Raw genomic sequence first — 15,517 nt, forward strand, 5'->3', positions numbered from 1 at the left:
TATGGGGCCAAGGTCGGTGGTGCTAAACATATCAAAGCCTCTTTCTTGTCCAATACTGCCAGCTACACTCCATTATTTTTTTATTCATTTGGTTACTTTTTTATTGGACTCTTAATTTAGTCGTAATCACTCTATTAATTTATCGGGAATTTCTCACTCTACATATAGAGTTCTGGCAATTTAGGCTCCTACTTGCTTTGCAACGTCCATTTTGTAGCAACTAACAAATTGATTAGGTATGTTCCATCAGATTGCAACTGTGGAACGGATAAGTTTAGGAATTTCTCCTCTTCCCACTTTGATCCACAACTTTATTTAGCTTTTTCTTCCAATGGCCAAATAAACCATCAATTTTCTTCTGAAACTGTACTTGCAACCACAAGATCAGGCATCAAGTAGGATAGGCGGGTCTTCAAGAATGCTTAATATTATCATGTCATCACACCTAAGAAGCCAACAATTTTCTTAATATACCATTAGAGAGGTAACGAAATCTCCAAGCTCAGATAACTGAAGCATTTTCTTATTCATCTCCTTTATCAACCAACATCTAGATGTCACATTTTGTGAATAATAGCCCAGTCTAACAAACAACCTTATTTGCACTCTCACTATCCCATTTTTATTTTGACAAGACCATATTACCCCTACTCTAATTTCTACTGCTACCCTATTTTGTGTTCACATTACCTGTATGCTATTCTATCACTTCTATAGACAACTTTGGAGCAGCAAACATCAACTCCACTTTTTTCTTTTTCATAAAAAATTTTAGACTCCACTTTTTTTCTCTTCCATAAAAAATTTTAGGGTTTCAAACTATGATAGACAATTATTCGGAAGAGATTGATGAAATATATTAGAAAACTTCACTCCCTTTATGGTGCCTATATGAGCTATTTTTAGTAAACTTTTTAAAGTATTAGTATCATATTTATGAAACATTGTAGTTGTACTCAATTTTTAGTCATCTTTGAAGTTTGGGATTTATTTATTTATTTATTTTGGTCTTGAAGTTTGAAATCTATTCATATTATATTGCTAGATTAATCTTTGGCATCATATAATTTCATTAAGTTTTGTAGAAAAATACATAATACATATTAGTGACAATTTTAAATTAGCCATTTTAATGTGTAATAGAATAATTAATTGGTTTTAGAATGTAAGAGAAAGTTTGGTAAAGTTAGCTCATGGGCAAGGAGAAGAAATTAGGGCAAGAATAATACGGTCTCATCAAAATAAAAATGGAGTAATAAGAGTGCAAATTATACAAGGGGAGTGCAAATAACATTAATCCAAAAAAAACTGATACACAAAATATTTATTTGAATAATCGACAAGGACAAAGCTTCATTGATTCACAAGGGAAAAGCTGAAAAGTTGATTTTATATAATCCAAGTGAACAATTAAAAGAAATCAAGATTTTCATGCCTCCCAAGCTATGAGAATGCAATATTGGCAAATTCTTATGCAATAGCATGACAAGCCTTCCTAGCTAAGTTCAGGAAGATTTATCTGCTGAACCATGAAACCACTTGTCATTATATCAGTGCTGACGTGAATAAGAAAAGCAACCAAATTAGGCAATACCCAGAAGAGTTACAAACTTTCTTGCCATTTTTGGCAACTAATAGCAGTGCAGCTCTGCGTGATTCCAAGCAAATTCAAGAAACATGAGCAAGATCTACTTTTTTTTTTATCGCAACGATAATATTTGTATAACCTTCTTTAACCTAAAGGAAAGGGGAGTCGTGGAATTTTCCTGTCAAAGGAAGTCACAATTAAGCGGCAACCCTTGCCTCCCAACCACCACCACATCCCTTTCCCCCAAAAGACTTAAATGTCTTGGTAGGCTGTTGGCTATGAGCAGGACCTACTTGATATTCATGATTTTGATTTGCTAGCACAACAACAGTACTTTAATAGTCTTTGGACTTTGACAAACAGTAGGAAATCATGACAGGACTCTATCATGACTTCAGAATTGAAGTTGCAAAACTTGCCTGTGTAACCCATTTTGAAGAATGATTATCCGACTCATAGTGCTATCTTCAACTGGCAGCCCTCTCAGGCCTCAGCGTTCTTTGGATAGTTACAAACATGTCATAGATGTTGAATTTGTCTACCTGTTTCGACTGACAGTCCCCATTTTCTTCTGGAAGCTGCCAAAGCAAAAAAGGTAGCTCAAATTGCACTGAGTTTGCAGAATATACTGGAATATCATGAAATGATGAAGGTACTCATCATGAGGTTAAGAAAATAAGTTTAAAAAGTGAGAAAATGTTAACACCAAACCCCCTTCTTACAAGTAGTAAGATGGTTACTCCAATTTGTAACACTTAATGCTACACGATCGAGTAGTCATAGATTTGTTTTTCACATACTTGGGGAAAATTTGGGCTCGTGTATGGGGAGTATCAGCAGGTTTCTATCTTATCTCCATTGATCGTCGGAGTCCAAAATGGTTGGAGATGTATTTTAAGGGATCTATTTTTTTTAAAAAAAAATTTACAACTAAAGCTGTAGACTATCTTGCAATTGTGCTTCTCTGGAATAAATAATTGAAGCATTATCATAAGTTGCATCCGGCTTGTTATTTCATCGTTGCCCATGTAATTAAGTGAGTTAACTCCAAGCCAAGTACATAAATATAGGGAAACTGTCATCTGTGGTGTTTCATCCGGTTTGTTGTTTCATGTTAGGGAAACGTATGATCTAATTTAAACAAACCCTCGTAGCGTGTTTGTTAGTTAGGGTTAGACTTTTCTAATTCTTAATACAATTGAGGAATTAAATCCTATGATCGTACCTAGGGTTATTTCTTGGTTAGAAAAATAGTTAATGGTCGTACCTTGACTGTCAAAAAAGTAACGAAAGGCTGGTTGTTTATCGTGTGTTTGACAACTATAACCAATCTATTAATGAGTAATTGAATTATCTTTGCATCGATGATCAGTTGAATGGATCGTGTCTGAAAAGTTGCACCTTTGGCTAGAGTTGTATTGGTTATTGATTAATTCTTGTTTATTTCTATTAGCTGTTTCATTAGTTAGTTAATTAGTTATTTTATATTCTCCAAAAATTTCCCATACTTCGGACTCTGGAAGAAACGAATTATCCCCAGTCTCTGTGGATCCGATCCTACTCACCGCTATATACAAAATTTGTATTTTTATTGAGTAGGTAATTATTATTGCACAGATTCGACACTGTCAATTTTTGGCGCCGTTGCTGGGGACTGGCGTTCGTTAATTCGTTTTCTTTTTTAGTTCATTTTATTTTTAATTTTTTTTGTATTTTTTCTTTCGATTTTATGCCCCATTCCTCTTGAGCAGGTGAATTAATTTTTAACCATGAGATAAAGAAGACTGTGCATAGTGCCACCATGGCTAATGCTCCAATTTTAAGGGAGTTGGCTGCTCCAAACTTTAATCAACAGTCATTATGCATTACCTTTCCAAATTTAGATGAAGAAACTCCTTTTGAATTAAAGTTTGGCCTAATTCAACTTTTACCTTCTTTTCATGATTTTTCAGATGAGGAGCCTTACAGGCACTTGCAGGAATTTGATGTAAGTATGAAACCCCTGGAGATTACTGAGGAGCAGATAAAAATGCGAGCATTTCCCTTTTCCCTCAAGGACGCGGCAAAAGATTGGTTCTACTATCTGCCACCAAGTAGTATAACAACTTGGGAACAGTTAAAGAAGAAGTTTTTGAAAAAATATTTTCCCGCGTCAAGAGCCGCCAGTTTGAGAAAGGAAATATACGGCATTACACAGCATTACACAGCATCTAGGGGAGTCTCTCTATGACTATTGGGAGAGATTCAAGAAACTGTGTACTAGATGCCCCCAGCAGCAGATTAGCGAGCAGCTCCTGATTCAATATTTCTACGAAGGTTTGTTATATACAGATAGAAGTCTTATAGACACTGTTAGTGGAGGTGCTTTGATGAATAAGACCCCCCAAAATGCTTGGAAATTGATAGAAAGAATGGTAGAAAATTCTCAACAATTTGGCACAAGGGGGGATGTCCATACTCGTCGAGTAAATGAGGTAATTGTCTCATCAATTCAACAACAAATATCTGAATTAACTTCAACTATTCGACAGTTGGCTGTAGGGAATTTGCAGCAGGCCAAAACATGTGGTATTTGTAAGGACATGAGTCATCTCACAGATTGGTGTCCAGTGTTACAAGATGAAGGAGTTGAACAAGTGACCATGGCTAGCAACATGTAGTATGACCCTTACTCCAACATGTATACTCCGAATTGGAGAGACCATTCGAATTTCAGCTATGGAGATAACAAGCAGTAAAATTCTTTTCCCAATAGGCAGCAAGATTTTCAACCGCAGTACCTCTCGAAATCTCAATCTCATTCATCAAATGCTGACATGTCTTTGGAGGATACGATCAAGACATTGGTTGCCAACACCATGCAACTCCAGCAAAATGCCATTCAATACCAACAAAGGACGGGCATGAGCATAAGAAACGTAGAAAATCAGTTGAGTCAGATGGTCTCTACAATACATCGCTTGGAGTCTCAAGAGAAAGGAAGACTTCCATCTCAGCCTGAAGTTAATCCAAAGAACGTGAGTGCCATAACCTTCAGAAGTGGAAAAGAAATTAAAGGGCCTACGGTTCTGAAGGATAAGAGTCAGGATCAAATTCAAAAAGAGATAGAAGATAAAAGGCATGAATGGGTATCTACAATAAACAAATTGATTTCTCCAATTTATGAAGAATTGCCCTCACAGACCATCAATGATCTTAAGGAAGATGAGAATGCAATTATTCTAACAAGTGACATGGTACTGCAAGAGTCTCAAGAAAAAGGATCTAAAGATGCAGTTAAAAAGAAAGTTGAGTGCAAGAAATGAGACCCCAACATCAAATGGTTCAAGTGAATGAATCCAGTGAACAATCTCCAAATGCAGTAACATTTTCTCCATTTCTTAATCAATATTTTCCTAACTCTTATTCTTTAATTCCTATTAGTGAAATTGATCTTATTATACCAAAAGATTTTGAGTTTCATGACAAGAATAAGTTAAGAGTTGCGATGGCAAAATATCTCGAACTAGTAAGTGTTCATGATGGAGGAGTGAGTGAAGAATTAAGATTCTTGTTGACTTGTTTGGCGCCATCTGCTAATCCATGGAAGATCATATCTCATGTGCTCAAGAATTACTCTATTTATGAGAGTTATCAGGGATACATAGAAGATGAAGCGCTGAAATGAGCTACACGATTTTATCCTCTGTGAATAAATAGGGCAAATGTCTAGCCAAAGACATTAAAGAAATGCGCTGCTTGGGAGGCAACCCAAGACTCTTTATTTTAGTTTTCTTATGTTTCTGGAGTTTTTGTTAAGTGTTAGTTGAGTTTAGTGATTTGTTATTTTTGTGGCAGGAAACTGGTAGTTGGGCGTGCCCGCGTCTAATGGTCACGCCTAAGGAAGGAATTTTTGATTTGATGGACAAAAAACTACCCGCTAGTTAGGCGTGCCCACGCCAGATGGTCACGTTTAAGGAAGACAATTATTTTTCTGCGATCAGAAAACTCATCAGAAAACTCTCCAATAGTTAGTCGTGCCCACGCCAGGTGGTCACGCCTAAGGAAGGTAATTTTCTTCTGCGGGCAGAAGACTCTCCAATAGTTAGGCGTGCCCACGTCATGTGGTCACGCTTAAGAAACTTAATTTCTGAGGGTTGGTCAGAAGACTCGAGGGTAGTTAGGCGTGCCCACGCCTAATGTAGTGGTTCTAAAAAAAATCTTTTCTTTTCTCTTCCTTTTCCTTTCCTTTTTCCATTTTCTTTCTCTCTTCTTTTCCTTTCTTCTTTCTTTCTTTCATCCTTCTCCATCCGAACTCCACTGCTGCCAACCATCAACTTACATCAAGCTCCACAATCATTTGCCCCTCACCCGTAGCTGTCCACGACCCCTACAGTTATCAGGGAAGTTTCGTTATCCCCATTACTTTTCTTTTATTCTTTATTTTACATTGGGGACAATGTAAGATTTAGGTGTGGAGGGAGTAGTATATTCATAATATGTTGAAAAAGTGTAAGTGTAGTCATTTTTGTTGAAATTTTTTATTTGACTTTGTCGAATTTTATCCAATTTTTGCTTATCCTTATGCATACTTGTGGTTATTCTTGATAAACGATGGTTAGATGTTTCAAAATTTTCTATTGCTAAGATTTTACACTTTAAGGTGTTAAGTATGACATGGTTAAATTTAAGAGTATCTCTTTGGTGAATATTTGAGATTTTGTGACTTTTATACTTTTTGGTTAACTTTTCTAAGTATTGTAAATATTTGTCTAACATTATTTTTATACAAATTAGTTCAACTATTAATCTTAGTTCTCCATATTTAAGAAATGAAGCGGGTTTATGTGATTTTTAATTTTAATTTGATGCTTGTTTATAAATAGTATTCGGCTATACTCCGCTAGTATCGTTGCCTAGTAACCGGAGGTTTTCACCACAAGTGTCGATTTTCGCATCAAAAAGTGACGATAACTATGAGTATGTGGTCCTTTAGCGATAAAAATTGAGTAACCGAGCTCCTTCATTTGATAGATGTCAGAGTTCGCGTCAAAACGCTCAAATGGCTAAAGACTAAGCATTCCCCTTAAAAAAAAATCAATCAAGTATGGGGATATTTTAGAAAAAAAAATGTGCTAATGGTGAAAATGTGGAAGTATTTGAATGAATTGTTAACCCGCTAATCTATGAATTTTAATGTTGAGATTCTGCTTAATAGTCGAACCATTTGATTATGGATGCTGGTTGAATATTTTATATTCTTAGATTAGTTAGTTATAAATTGAAAAAGTCCTTGATCTTGAAAGCTAACTGGAGAGATATTTCTTGCAAATTACCACTAATATTTGACATGTGTTTTAATTGTATCTTGGCAATATAAGATTTGAGCAATAGCCATTGTTTGAATTTGATTATTTGATTTGTTGTTCTCATACTTGAGGACAAGTATGGTTTAGGTGTGGGGGAAATTAATAAGTTACAATTCTGTCACTAATTTTATAATTATTTCCCTCTTTTATCTTACCAAATATTGCATTAATTAGTATATTCTATTTACTTTTGGTAATTTGTGTTGATTGTAGGGATTTGGAGCAAAAAGGGATTAAAGACGTGATTTTCATTGAATTTTTGTACTAATCAACATCGTCTCATCAAAATTTAATTCTGCAAGTTCGGAAACTCGGAAGTTGACGCGTGACTTCTAGTCTTGGATTGGAGCCGTGGAAGAGACTCTTTATCAACTGACTAGTTTTCTATTCTTATTAGGAGATTAGTCTATCTGACTAGGAGGAGTTTTCTTTGGTTTAGGAAAGTAGTTTTTCGATAGGAATAAAGAAACGGGAAGTCTGAAACAATAGGGGGAGGACTTCTTTTTCTCCTTGGTTGCAAGGAACAAATAGACGTTTTTTTTTTCTTTTCTTCTTAATTCTGATACTTCATGACACTCTTGGGGAGAATGGCCGCGGCAATAAACTCCAATATTTCGCGCATGGCTTTTTCCATGGAGATGAACTAAGCTTTTCTAGTCGAAGGTCAATTTGAGGATTCGGTTCTAAATATCTGTGAAATCGAATTATTTTACTTATTTTTTTATTCATTGGTATTTGTACGTTTTCTGATATAACTTCTTATGATTGTTATATTATTTGAATGTCAAGGGCCCGATATTCGAATTAACCTAAAAATCTACTGCCAGATTAAGTGATTGATTCCGTAATTGTTCAATTGATTAATACCAGTGGCGACTAGTGTGATTGGTTTCATGTTAGGGAAACGTATGATCTAATTTAAACAAACCCTCGTAGCATATTTGTTAATTAGGGTTGGACTTTTCTAATTCTTAATACAATCGGGGAATTAAATTCTATGGCCGTACCTAGGGTTATTTTTTGGTTAGGAAAATAGTTAATGGTCGTACCTTGACTATCGAAAAAGTAAGGAAAGGCTGGTTGTTTGACAGGTTGTCGAAGCCTGTGCAATAATAAAACCTGCTCAAACTAAAAGTAATTTCTGTAGATAGTGGTAAGCAGGGTCGAATCCACAGGGACTGGGAGTAATTGTTTCTTTTCAAATTCACAGTGACAAAGGGGGGTGTTTTTGTGTAGAAGGTGACACTCAAAGAAATCCAAATAAAATCTAAGAAATTAAATAACAAAATATTAAAATCAAATGAGTAATAATTAAGGATCTAGCCAAGGAAAAACTTCAGCAATGGTTCACCTAATTGATCATCGATGCAAAGCCAATTCCAATTATTTATCAATAAATAGGTTATAACTACCAAACAAGCGATGGCAGTCAACCCCTCCTTACTGTGTCGGTGATCAAGGTACGCCCGTTAATCACTGCTCTAATTGAGAAATAATCCTAGGTACGCCCGTAGAATTTAATTCCCCAATTGCCTTACGTATTAGAGGAGTCTTATTCTAACCAAATAACGCACTACCAGGGTTATTTTAGATTAGCCCGCGTATTCCCCTGACACAAATCTAATCATGCCAGTTGTCACTATTTTAGAGCAATTAAACAATTACGGATTTAATACCCTAATTGACAATAGATTACCCAATCAACTAATTATCTGGATCCAAGACAATTAATTAATTAAATAACCATAAACATAGCAACCAAGAAATATGCGGATACCAATAAATGAAAGGAAAAGATTAAATTAAAACGATCTCACAATTTTTAGGCGAACCAGAGCCTTCGTTGCTCCTTAACTAGAGTTGGAAAATTAGTTCATAATTGATGAGCTAAACCCACCAGAAATTGTAAAGAGAGCTGCGGCCATTAATTCAGGAAATGCCCAACTTCAATCCGGTCAAAACAATAAAGCACAGCAAAGTTGCAGAGTACAATGACCTGTCCTTGCTTGTCGGCTCATCCGACGGAAGAAGAAAAAGAAAGCACCTAAAAGCTACTAATGGAAAAGTCAAGGCTGATCCTACTTTTTCCTCACATACGTGAGAATGGCTATTCCAGGCTAAGCCAAGTCAAAATTGAAACTAGCTACAGGACGAAAAAAACTCCAAACAAAGCCAGCCGCCAATCTGATCCTCTTCTTCCTCTCTTTATTGCGGCAGCTCACAGCAGGAAGAGAAGCCCTCCGTCCGTCATTCCTTTGCGAAAATTACCAAAATGGGCGTGACATCTCCTCTTCCAAAAGTGCCCTTGGGACAAGCTTTATCATCTGAATTCTTTTCCTGTCAATTTGGCACCTGTTATTATATTTTCGTTCTACTCCCTGAAATATACGTAAATTAAGAAAAATGAGTAGAATCCAGCAATTAATCCACATCAAGTCAGGTAATAAGGGAAAATAATAATAAAATAAATAGATAAATTTTAGCCTATCATTGTTTATCGCGTATTTGACAACTATAATCAATCTATTAATGAGTAATTGAATTATCTTTGCATCGATGATCAGTTGAATGGACCGTGTCTGAAAAGTTTCACTTTTGGCTAGAGTCGTATTGGTTATTGATTAATTCTTGTTTATTTCTATTAGTTGTTTCATTAGTTAGTTAATTAGTTATTTTATATTCTCCAAAAATTCCCCATACTTCGGATTCTGGAAGAAACGAATTATCCCCAATCCCTGTGGATCCGACCCTACTCACCGCTATATACAAAATTTGTATTTTTATTGAGTAGGTAATTATTATTGCTTAGGCTTGACACTGTCATGTATAAAAAAGAATTAATTGTTACACCAATAGATTTACCAATATTGTTGGAAACTGAATATTTATGGATGAAGAAAAATGGATTGCTAGATCTTTTCTACTTAATTAAATATGAATATATAGTTCTAGATTTGTGGCCATTATAAAAATTTAAATTATCTAAAATAATGTTTATAAAAAAGAATATCTACTAAGCTTTTAACATGGGGTATATTATTTGATCGATACTATCATATTATAGTGAGTATGCAAACAAATTTTTAGATATTAGTAAATAATTGAACATTTAGAATACATTAAATTTTTAAAGTTAATGTGAAAGAATATGTAGGATTGTTGTTAATTTTTGTACTTAAATTATTCATATTTGTATAAATTCACAATAAATAAAAAGACCGAGCTAAGGCACTGGAAAAATTCTAGTAAAATAGTGAAAACAATCATTGAGGCATTAGTTTAAAAAAAATCCTTGATACACATACTGTGGTACCAAGTAAAAATAAAAAAGGACACATGTAACATAGATTCTACAGTCGAACTTCCATTTAATTATTGAGACATGAGAAAGCCTTTACGAAGTATCATAGATCTCTTGTATTAGTTGTCCTATTGTCGAAGGGGAAGGGAGGGAGGGGGGGCTAGAAATTACTCATGAATGTGCAGCAAACATAACATTATTACAATAAGTTTCATTGCCCGAAAAAGTTAATTTTATGGAATAGAAATTCAAGATACAACTTTTAAATGAGACTACTACGCATGGGTCCTGTAGTGAATAGAGTGTCATAGGAAATGTAAAATAGAAAGTTGGAGTAAAATGGTAAAAAAAAATCTAGGTCTTAGGATTTTTGTTCTTTTTTGGATCTATGGTTAATATATGTTGCAAAACAAGCGTATCATACGTTAATCACAAAGAAGTTTACATATTAATAAATTTAGTGTATGGTTCTTTATTTTGGAATAAACGCATGGAAGGTTTTAAAAAAAAAAAGACACAACGAAAGAAAGAAAGAAAAAGAAATTGGGATGATGGACTGTGAACACTAATAGATCTTGAATGAAAAAATGTCAGAAAAAAAAAACTTGAATCGAAAAAACAAAAAAGAAATAAATAATGATAGATCATGTTGACTTCGTAAATGGAAGAATTTTTTTATGACAGCAATCACAAAGTTACAGCTGCACCAACTTGAAGCCGAAGAATTGAAGAACACCAGAAATTGCTTCCAGAAACGTGAATATAAAATTACATCATTGAACTGATTCAACACATACAAATACTGGATCGGCGTGAAGAATTAGTTCCCGTTTGCCAATCTGAATTAATGACTCTTAAACAAAATCAAGAAGAGACATGAATTGGTCCCCGTTTGCCAAAAGTGATCGGCCTGAAGAATTAATTCCCATCTGCTACTGAATTATTTTCCAAGAACGACCCTGAGACCCTCATTTCCTGCTTCCATCTGTTCTTCTTGAATCTGCTTAACAGAAGTCACAGCAGCCTTACAGCACCGTTTGAGCTTTATCATTTCAAGATTTGAACATTCCCCTAAACAAGAAGGGACCTCTTTCAGTTTGCTGCATTGGTGCAAAACCAACTTCTCAAGACGGGAAAAATTATCAGAAGTGGCGGTCCAGCTTCGAAGGTCCAATCTTGACAATTCCAAGAATCGGAGGTTAAGGAACTCCCCTGCTTTCATTTCCCATTTTTCCCCTACAAAGGCTTTATGCCGTAATTTAAGCACTTCAAGACTCGGCAGCTTTCCAATAGTTGAAATTTCGGTCCATGGCATATGAGTATATGCGAGAGTCAACTTTTTCAAATACAGTGGGAATTTAACTCTCGATGGGACAAGATTATTCACCTTAAGTGACTTTAGTCCACTTAGACCATCCAGAACGGGAATCCAGTTTCTGGAAGAACTAGATGGCACGCATTTTAGCCTGCGGATGCTTGGCAACTTTGTCAATATCTTCCGCAAGTTTTGAGAAGAGGAATCAATTGCAAGGCTTAAAGTCTCTAAATGTTTTAAATCCGGGGAGCCGGCAAGACTGTCAGCAGGAAAACTAAAACCATGCTGGGAACTTGTAATGCATAGATGCCTCAATGTCTGAATGTTCCAAATAGTGATCGGCAGCCCAACATTACGACCGCTTGCTGTCACCAGAAAAGTTTCTAATCTTGAGAGGTTGGCTATTTCAGATGGCACGGAAAAAATGCGTGAAAGCGCCAAGTATCTCAAGTGAACAAGCAATACTACTTCCATCGGAAATCCACTCTTAAAACTAAAGTTCCCCAACTTAAAACTAAAGTTCCCCAAATCCAAAACTCTAAGAAGTTTAAATAACAGAACCCCAGTTGGAAAATAAGGCACCACTTTCCACTTAACAAAGAAGAGCAAAGAACGTAGATTGGGAAAAAATACCTTTGAATTTTTAAGTTTCTTGGGCTCGGTATTGTAAATACATAGTCGATGAAGGTTATGTGGTCCAGTCAGAGTGAAAAGATTATTTTCCCCATCCGAAATCTGTAGAAAACTTTCTTCTTTGGCTTTTTTCACACAAAACTCATGTATCAAATCATGAATTCGGCAAGCTTTGGCTCCACCTATTGATCTTTGTCGGGTGACCATAACTAAACTTCGTTGGACCAGATCCATCAAGTACTCATCTACCACATCCTCTGAGCCCTTTCCTTCAGTCTTTTGCAGAAATCCTTCAGCGGTCCAAAGCCAGATCAATTTTCGGACAGGGACGTCTTCATCTTCTGGGAATGCTCCGAAGTAAAGAAGGCATGGCTTCAGATGACTGGGCAAATTGCTGTAACTCAACTCCAGTGTCCTCTTGCATTGTTCAGCCACAGCAATTCTGCTAGAACTTAGAGTTTCTGCAACTTCTTTCCAGCAATCTTGCTCAGTAGTTGCAAGAATTCCAGCAACAAGGACAATTGTGAGAGGTAGTCCCTTACAGTTTTTTGCAATTTGGAATCCAACTTCATTTAGTGTTGGAGTACAACCTTCTTTGCCAAATAGCTTATTTCGCAGCAATGCCCAACTCTCTGTGTCAGTAAGTAGGCGAAGATGGTAAGGTTCACTAGCATGTTTTAATGGAAAACTGTGAATTCTGCTGGTTAAGATAATCCTGCTTCCGTTTGCATCATTTGGAAATGATCTTTCCAACAAATTCCATGCCTCAATGTCCCATAAGTCGTCCAAAACTATGAGATACCTATTTCTCAACAAAACCCTCCTTACCTCTTCAGCCAAATCATTTTCATCTTTGTTAAGATATTTGGCTGGACTACCATGATGAATACTGCACAAAATCTGAGCTAACAAATTGTGCTTGTTGTATGATTGAGAAACAGTACACCAAGCATAAATATGAAAGCGGCGACAATCTGAATTTTGCATACGGTGGTAAACTGTGTTTGCTAATGTTGTCTTACCAAGTCCAGCCATCCCAACAATTGAAATAATATCCAGCTGCCGTGAACCCCCGGTAAGTCTACAGGTGATTGTCTTTATTGCTTCATCAAGACCCACTGGAGCTTCATTCAGTGCTGGGGTTCTGAGTTTTGATGTCGTATCAGCTGAATTGTTGCTAACTCTCAGTGCGTCAGTGCCATGGCTGAGGCTGTCAGAGATTCCAAGGGCCTCAGTCCTCATCAGCTCTATATCTCCAGCAAGGGTATCCAAACATTCAGATATATCCCCAGATACAATAGAGTTGATGAGTAACTTTGCCTTATAGGCCACCTCCATACCACGATCCCAAAGAGGTTGGAGTTTTCTGTTCTGGTTGCGCTGCGTGACAATATTCTCCAAGAAAGATCTTAAGAATATAAGATCCTCTTGCACTCTGTGGATATGATCCTTTGGGAAATGAATTGAATCAGCTTCAGAATTTGATAGTTCCTGGAGACTTTCTAGGAGGAAATCAAAGCAGCCCAACTCATTGGTCCAAGGAAAGCTGAATGATGGTGGTGGATAAATTTGTGCAAGTTCTGCCATAATAAACTTGAGGACTTTGACCAAATGAAAAAGTGCGAGATCTGTTTCCTTGGCCAAACCTTCTATCATTTCAGTTGGTGAAAGGGATAAAATCACAATTCCTGCATCACAGGCCACAAATCCAATAAGTTCCTTCATTTGATCATGTAGCCCGTTGAATTTCTCTTGCTGCTGCCTGAGGAGGATGCTCAGGAACCTTACTCCCTCGTGGAGTATTAGCATTTGATCCTTCACCGCTACCGAGAAACTGGGAAAATATTCTAGTAGCTCCATTACATTATACAGGAGACAATCAATAAAGTTGGCCAACAGATGCTTATTCTTCTCCAGCACTGAAGTGTGTGATGATCTTGATAGCTTTGAAGCTGTCAGGGCCTGGATATAAGTTTCTAGCACTTGGGGATGAACGGGATCAATCTCCTCGCGTATCAGTCGAGATATTTGAGATTCCATTTCATTGCACACTTGTTCACTGTTTCTGTTAAACCAACATATAGAAACCAGGCGTGCAGCTTTGACGGCCACCACTTCAGCGTGGATCAACGGAACGATCAATCCCTTTCCCTCATTGCCTTGCACTGTGGAAAAGCAAATGAAACTCTTCAAGAACAATAGCTTCGCTTTAAGGGTTATCATTACAAAACGAAGAGTATTATTAAATGTGCGAAACAAGCAGGTAAGCCAATCCAGATTCTTTAAAACAGAGCCAATCAATTTTGTAACTAGTCGTGGATCTCCCAGTGACCAGTGGTGCAACAAACTGATATTGCACGATGGTCGGATTTCTGTCTCAAAAAATAACCTGATATTTTCCTCAAATCTGCTGAGCTCAGTTTCGATGTCATTAAGATTTGTTGCACCGGACTGAATATATGTAAAAACAGTAGGCTCAGGACCAGGCATGAACGTCCTAACCAGATCTTGAATCCTGAACAAAATAATACTGAGTCTCAAACTGTCAGACACAGTTTTACCCTTGTCCTCCAGATCTTGTTCCCAATGCATTTCTTGGTACCTCCTGCAATTTGTAGCATACAGATCAAACGGTATCAATAGGCTTAACCCCTTCTCCAGCTTCCCGAATTGACCATGCGCCTTGAGCCCAAACCTCTTCCTAAGCAAGTCCAGATGATCTAAAGTAGAATCAAGGAAACTAGTGAAGCTACTACTGGAGGCTATCTGCATTATGGTGTCTTCTTTTTCACTCTGATATCAGATTTCTGTCTAGTGTAACAATTGATGCTGAATGAACTTAGTTCAAGATCTACAGACTTCTCATGAATAATCAAATATTGCCGACAAGACTCCTTTTCTCTCGCTGTATTTTTTATTGGGGGGGTGGTGCCCATGGTTCGAAGTCTCGGCCGAGACCGAAACGACTCGGCCGAGTCGTCACCGTCTCGACTCCTACCGATACGATACCGTGACGAAATGATACCGAAATACTTGACTCGCCGAGAAATCGGTCGAATCATCACCGTGACGGATTGACTCGGCGAGTCACACCGAGTCACTCCGAGTTATCCTGAGTCAAGACGAGAAATCAGCCGAGTCACACCGTGACGGATTGACTTGGCCGTTTCTTTTACTATTTTTTAATTATTTTTATTTAGCATACTTTTTTATATTATTAACAATTTTTAGAATATTAAATACTTTAAAATTTGCGTCTCACCGAGACCGCGACCGATATGCCGAGACTGATGTGGAACGTTCCGGGCCGCGACCACAACCGCGACCGTGAC

General features: G+C 36.9%; 2 protein-coding genes across 2 annotated transcripts; one reads left to right on the plus strand and one right to left on the minus strand.

The window, feature by feature from the left end:
- The first annotated feature begins 3,389 nt into the window (after positions 1 to 3,389).
- LOC113776872 lies at positions 3,390 to 4,893 on the plus strand. Its single transcript, XM_027321923.1, has 3 exons — positions 3,390 to 3,715; positions 3,852 to 4,244; positions 4,344 to 4,893. The coding sequence occupies exons 1-3, from the start codon at positions 3,390 to 3,392 to the stop codon at positions 4,891 to 4,893; spliced, it is 1,269 nt and encodes a 422-aa protein (XP_027177724.1).
- A 6,284-nt stretch (positions 4,894 to 11,177) lies between these two features.
- On the minus strand, positions 11,178 to 14,225 carry LOC113776874 (putative late blight resistance protein homolog R1A-3). The gene has a single exon (XM_027321924.1). It carries the CDS (start codon positions 14,223 to 14,225, stop codon positions 11,178 to 11,180), a length of 3,048 nt encoding a protein of 1,015 aa, XP_027177725.1.
- Positions 14,226 to 15,517: the final 1,292 nt, after the last annotated feature.

Source organism: Coffea eugenioides, chromosome 7, assembly GCF_003713205.1.
Source record: "Coffea eugenioides isolate CCC68of chromosome 7, Ceug_1.0, whole genome shotgun sequence".
Lineage (NCBI taxonomy): Eukaryota > Viridiplantae > Streptophyta > Magnoliopsida > Gentianales > Rubiaceae > Coffea > Coffea eugenioides.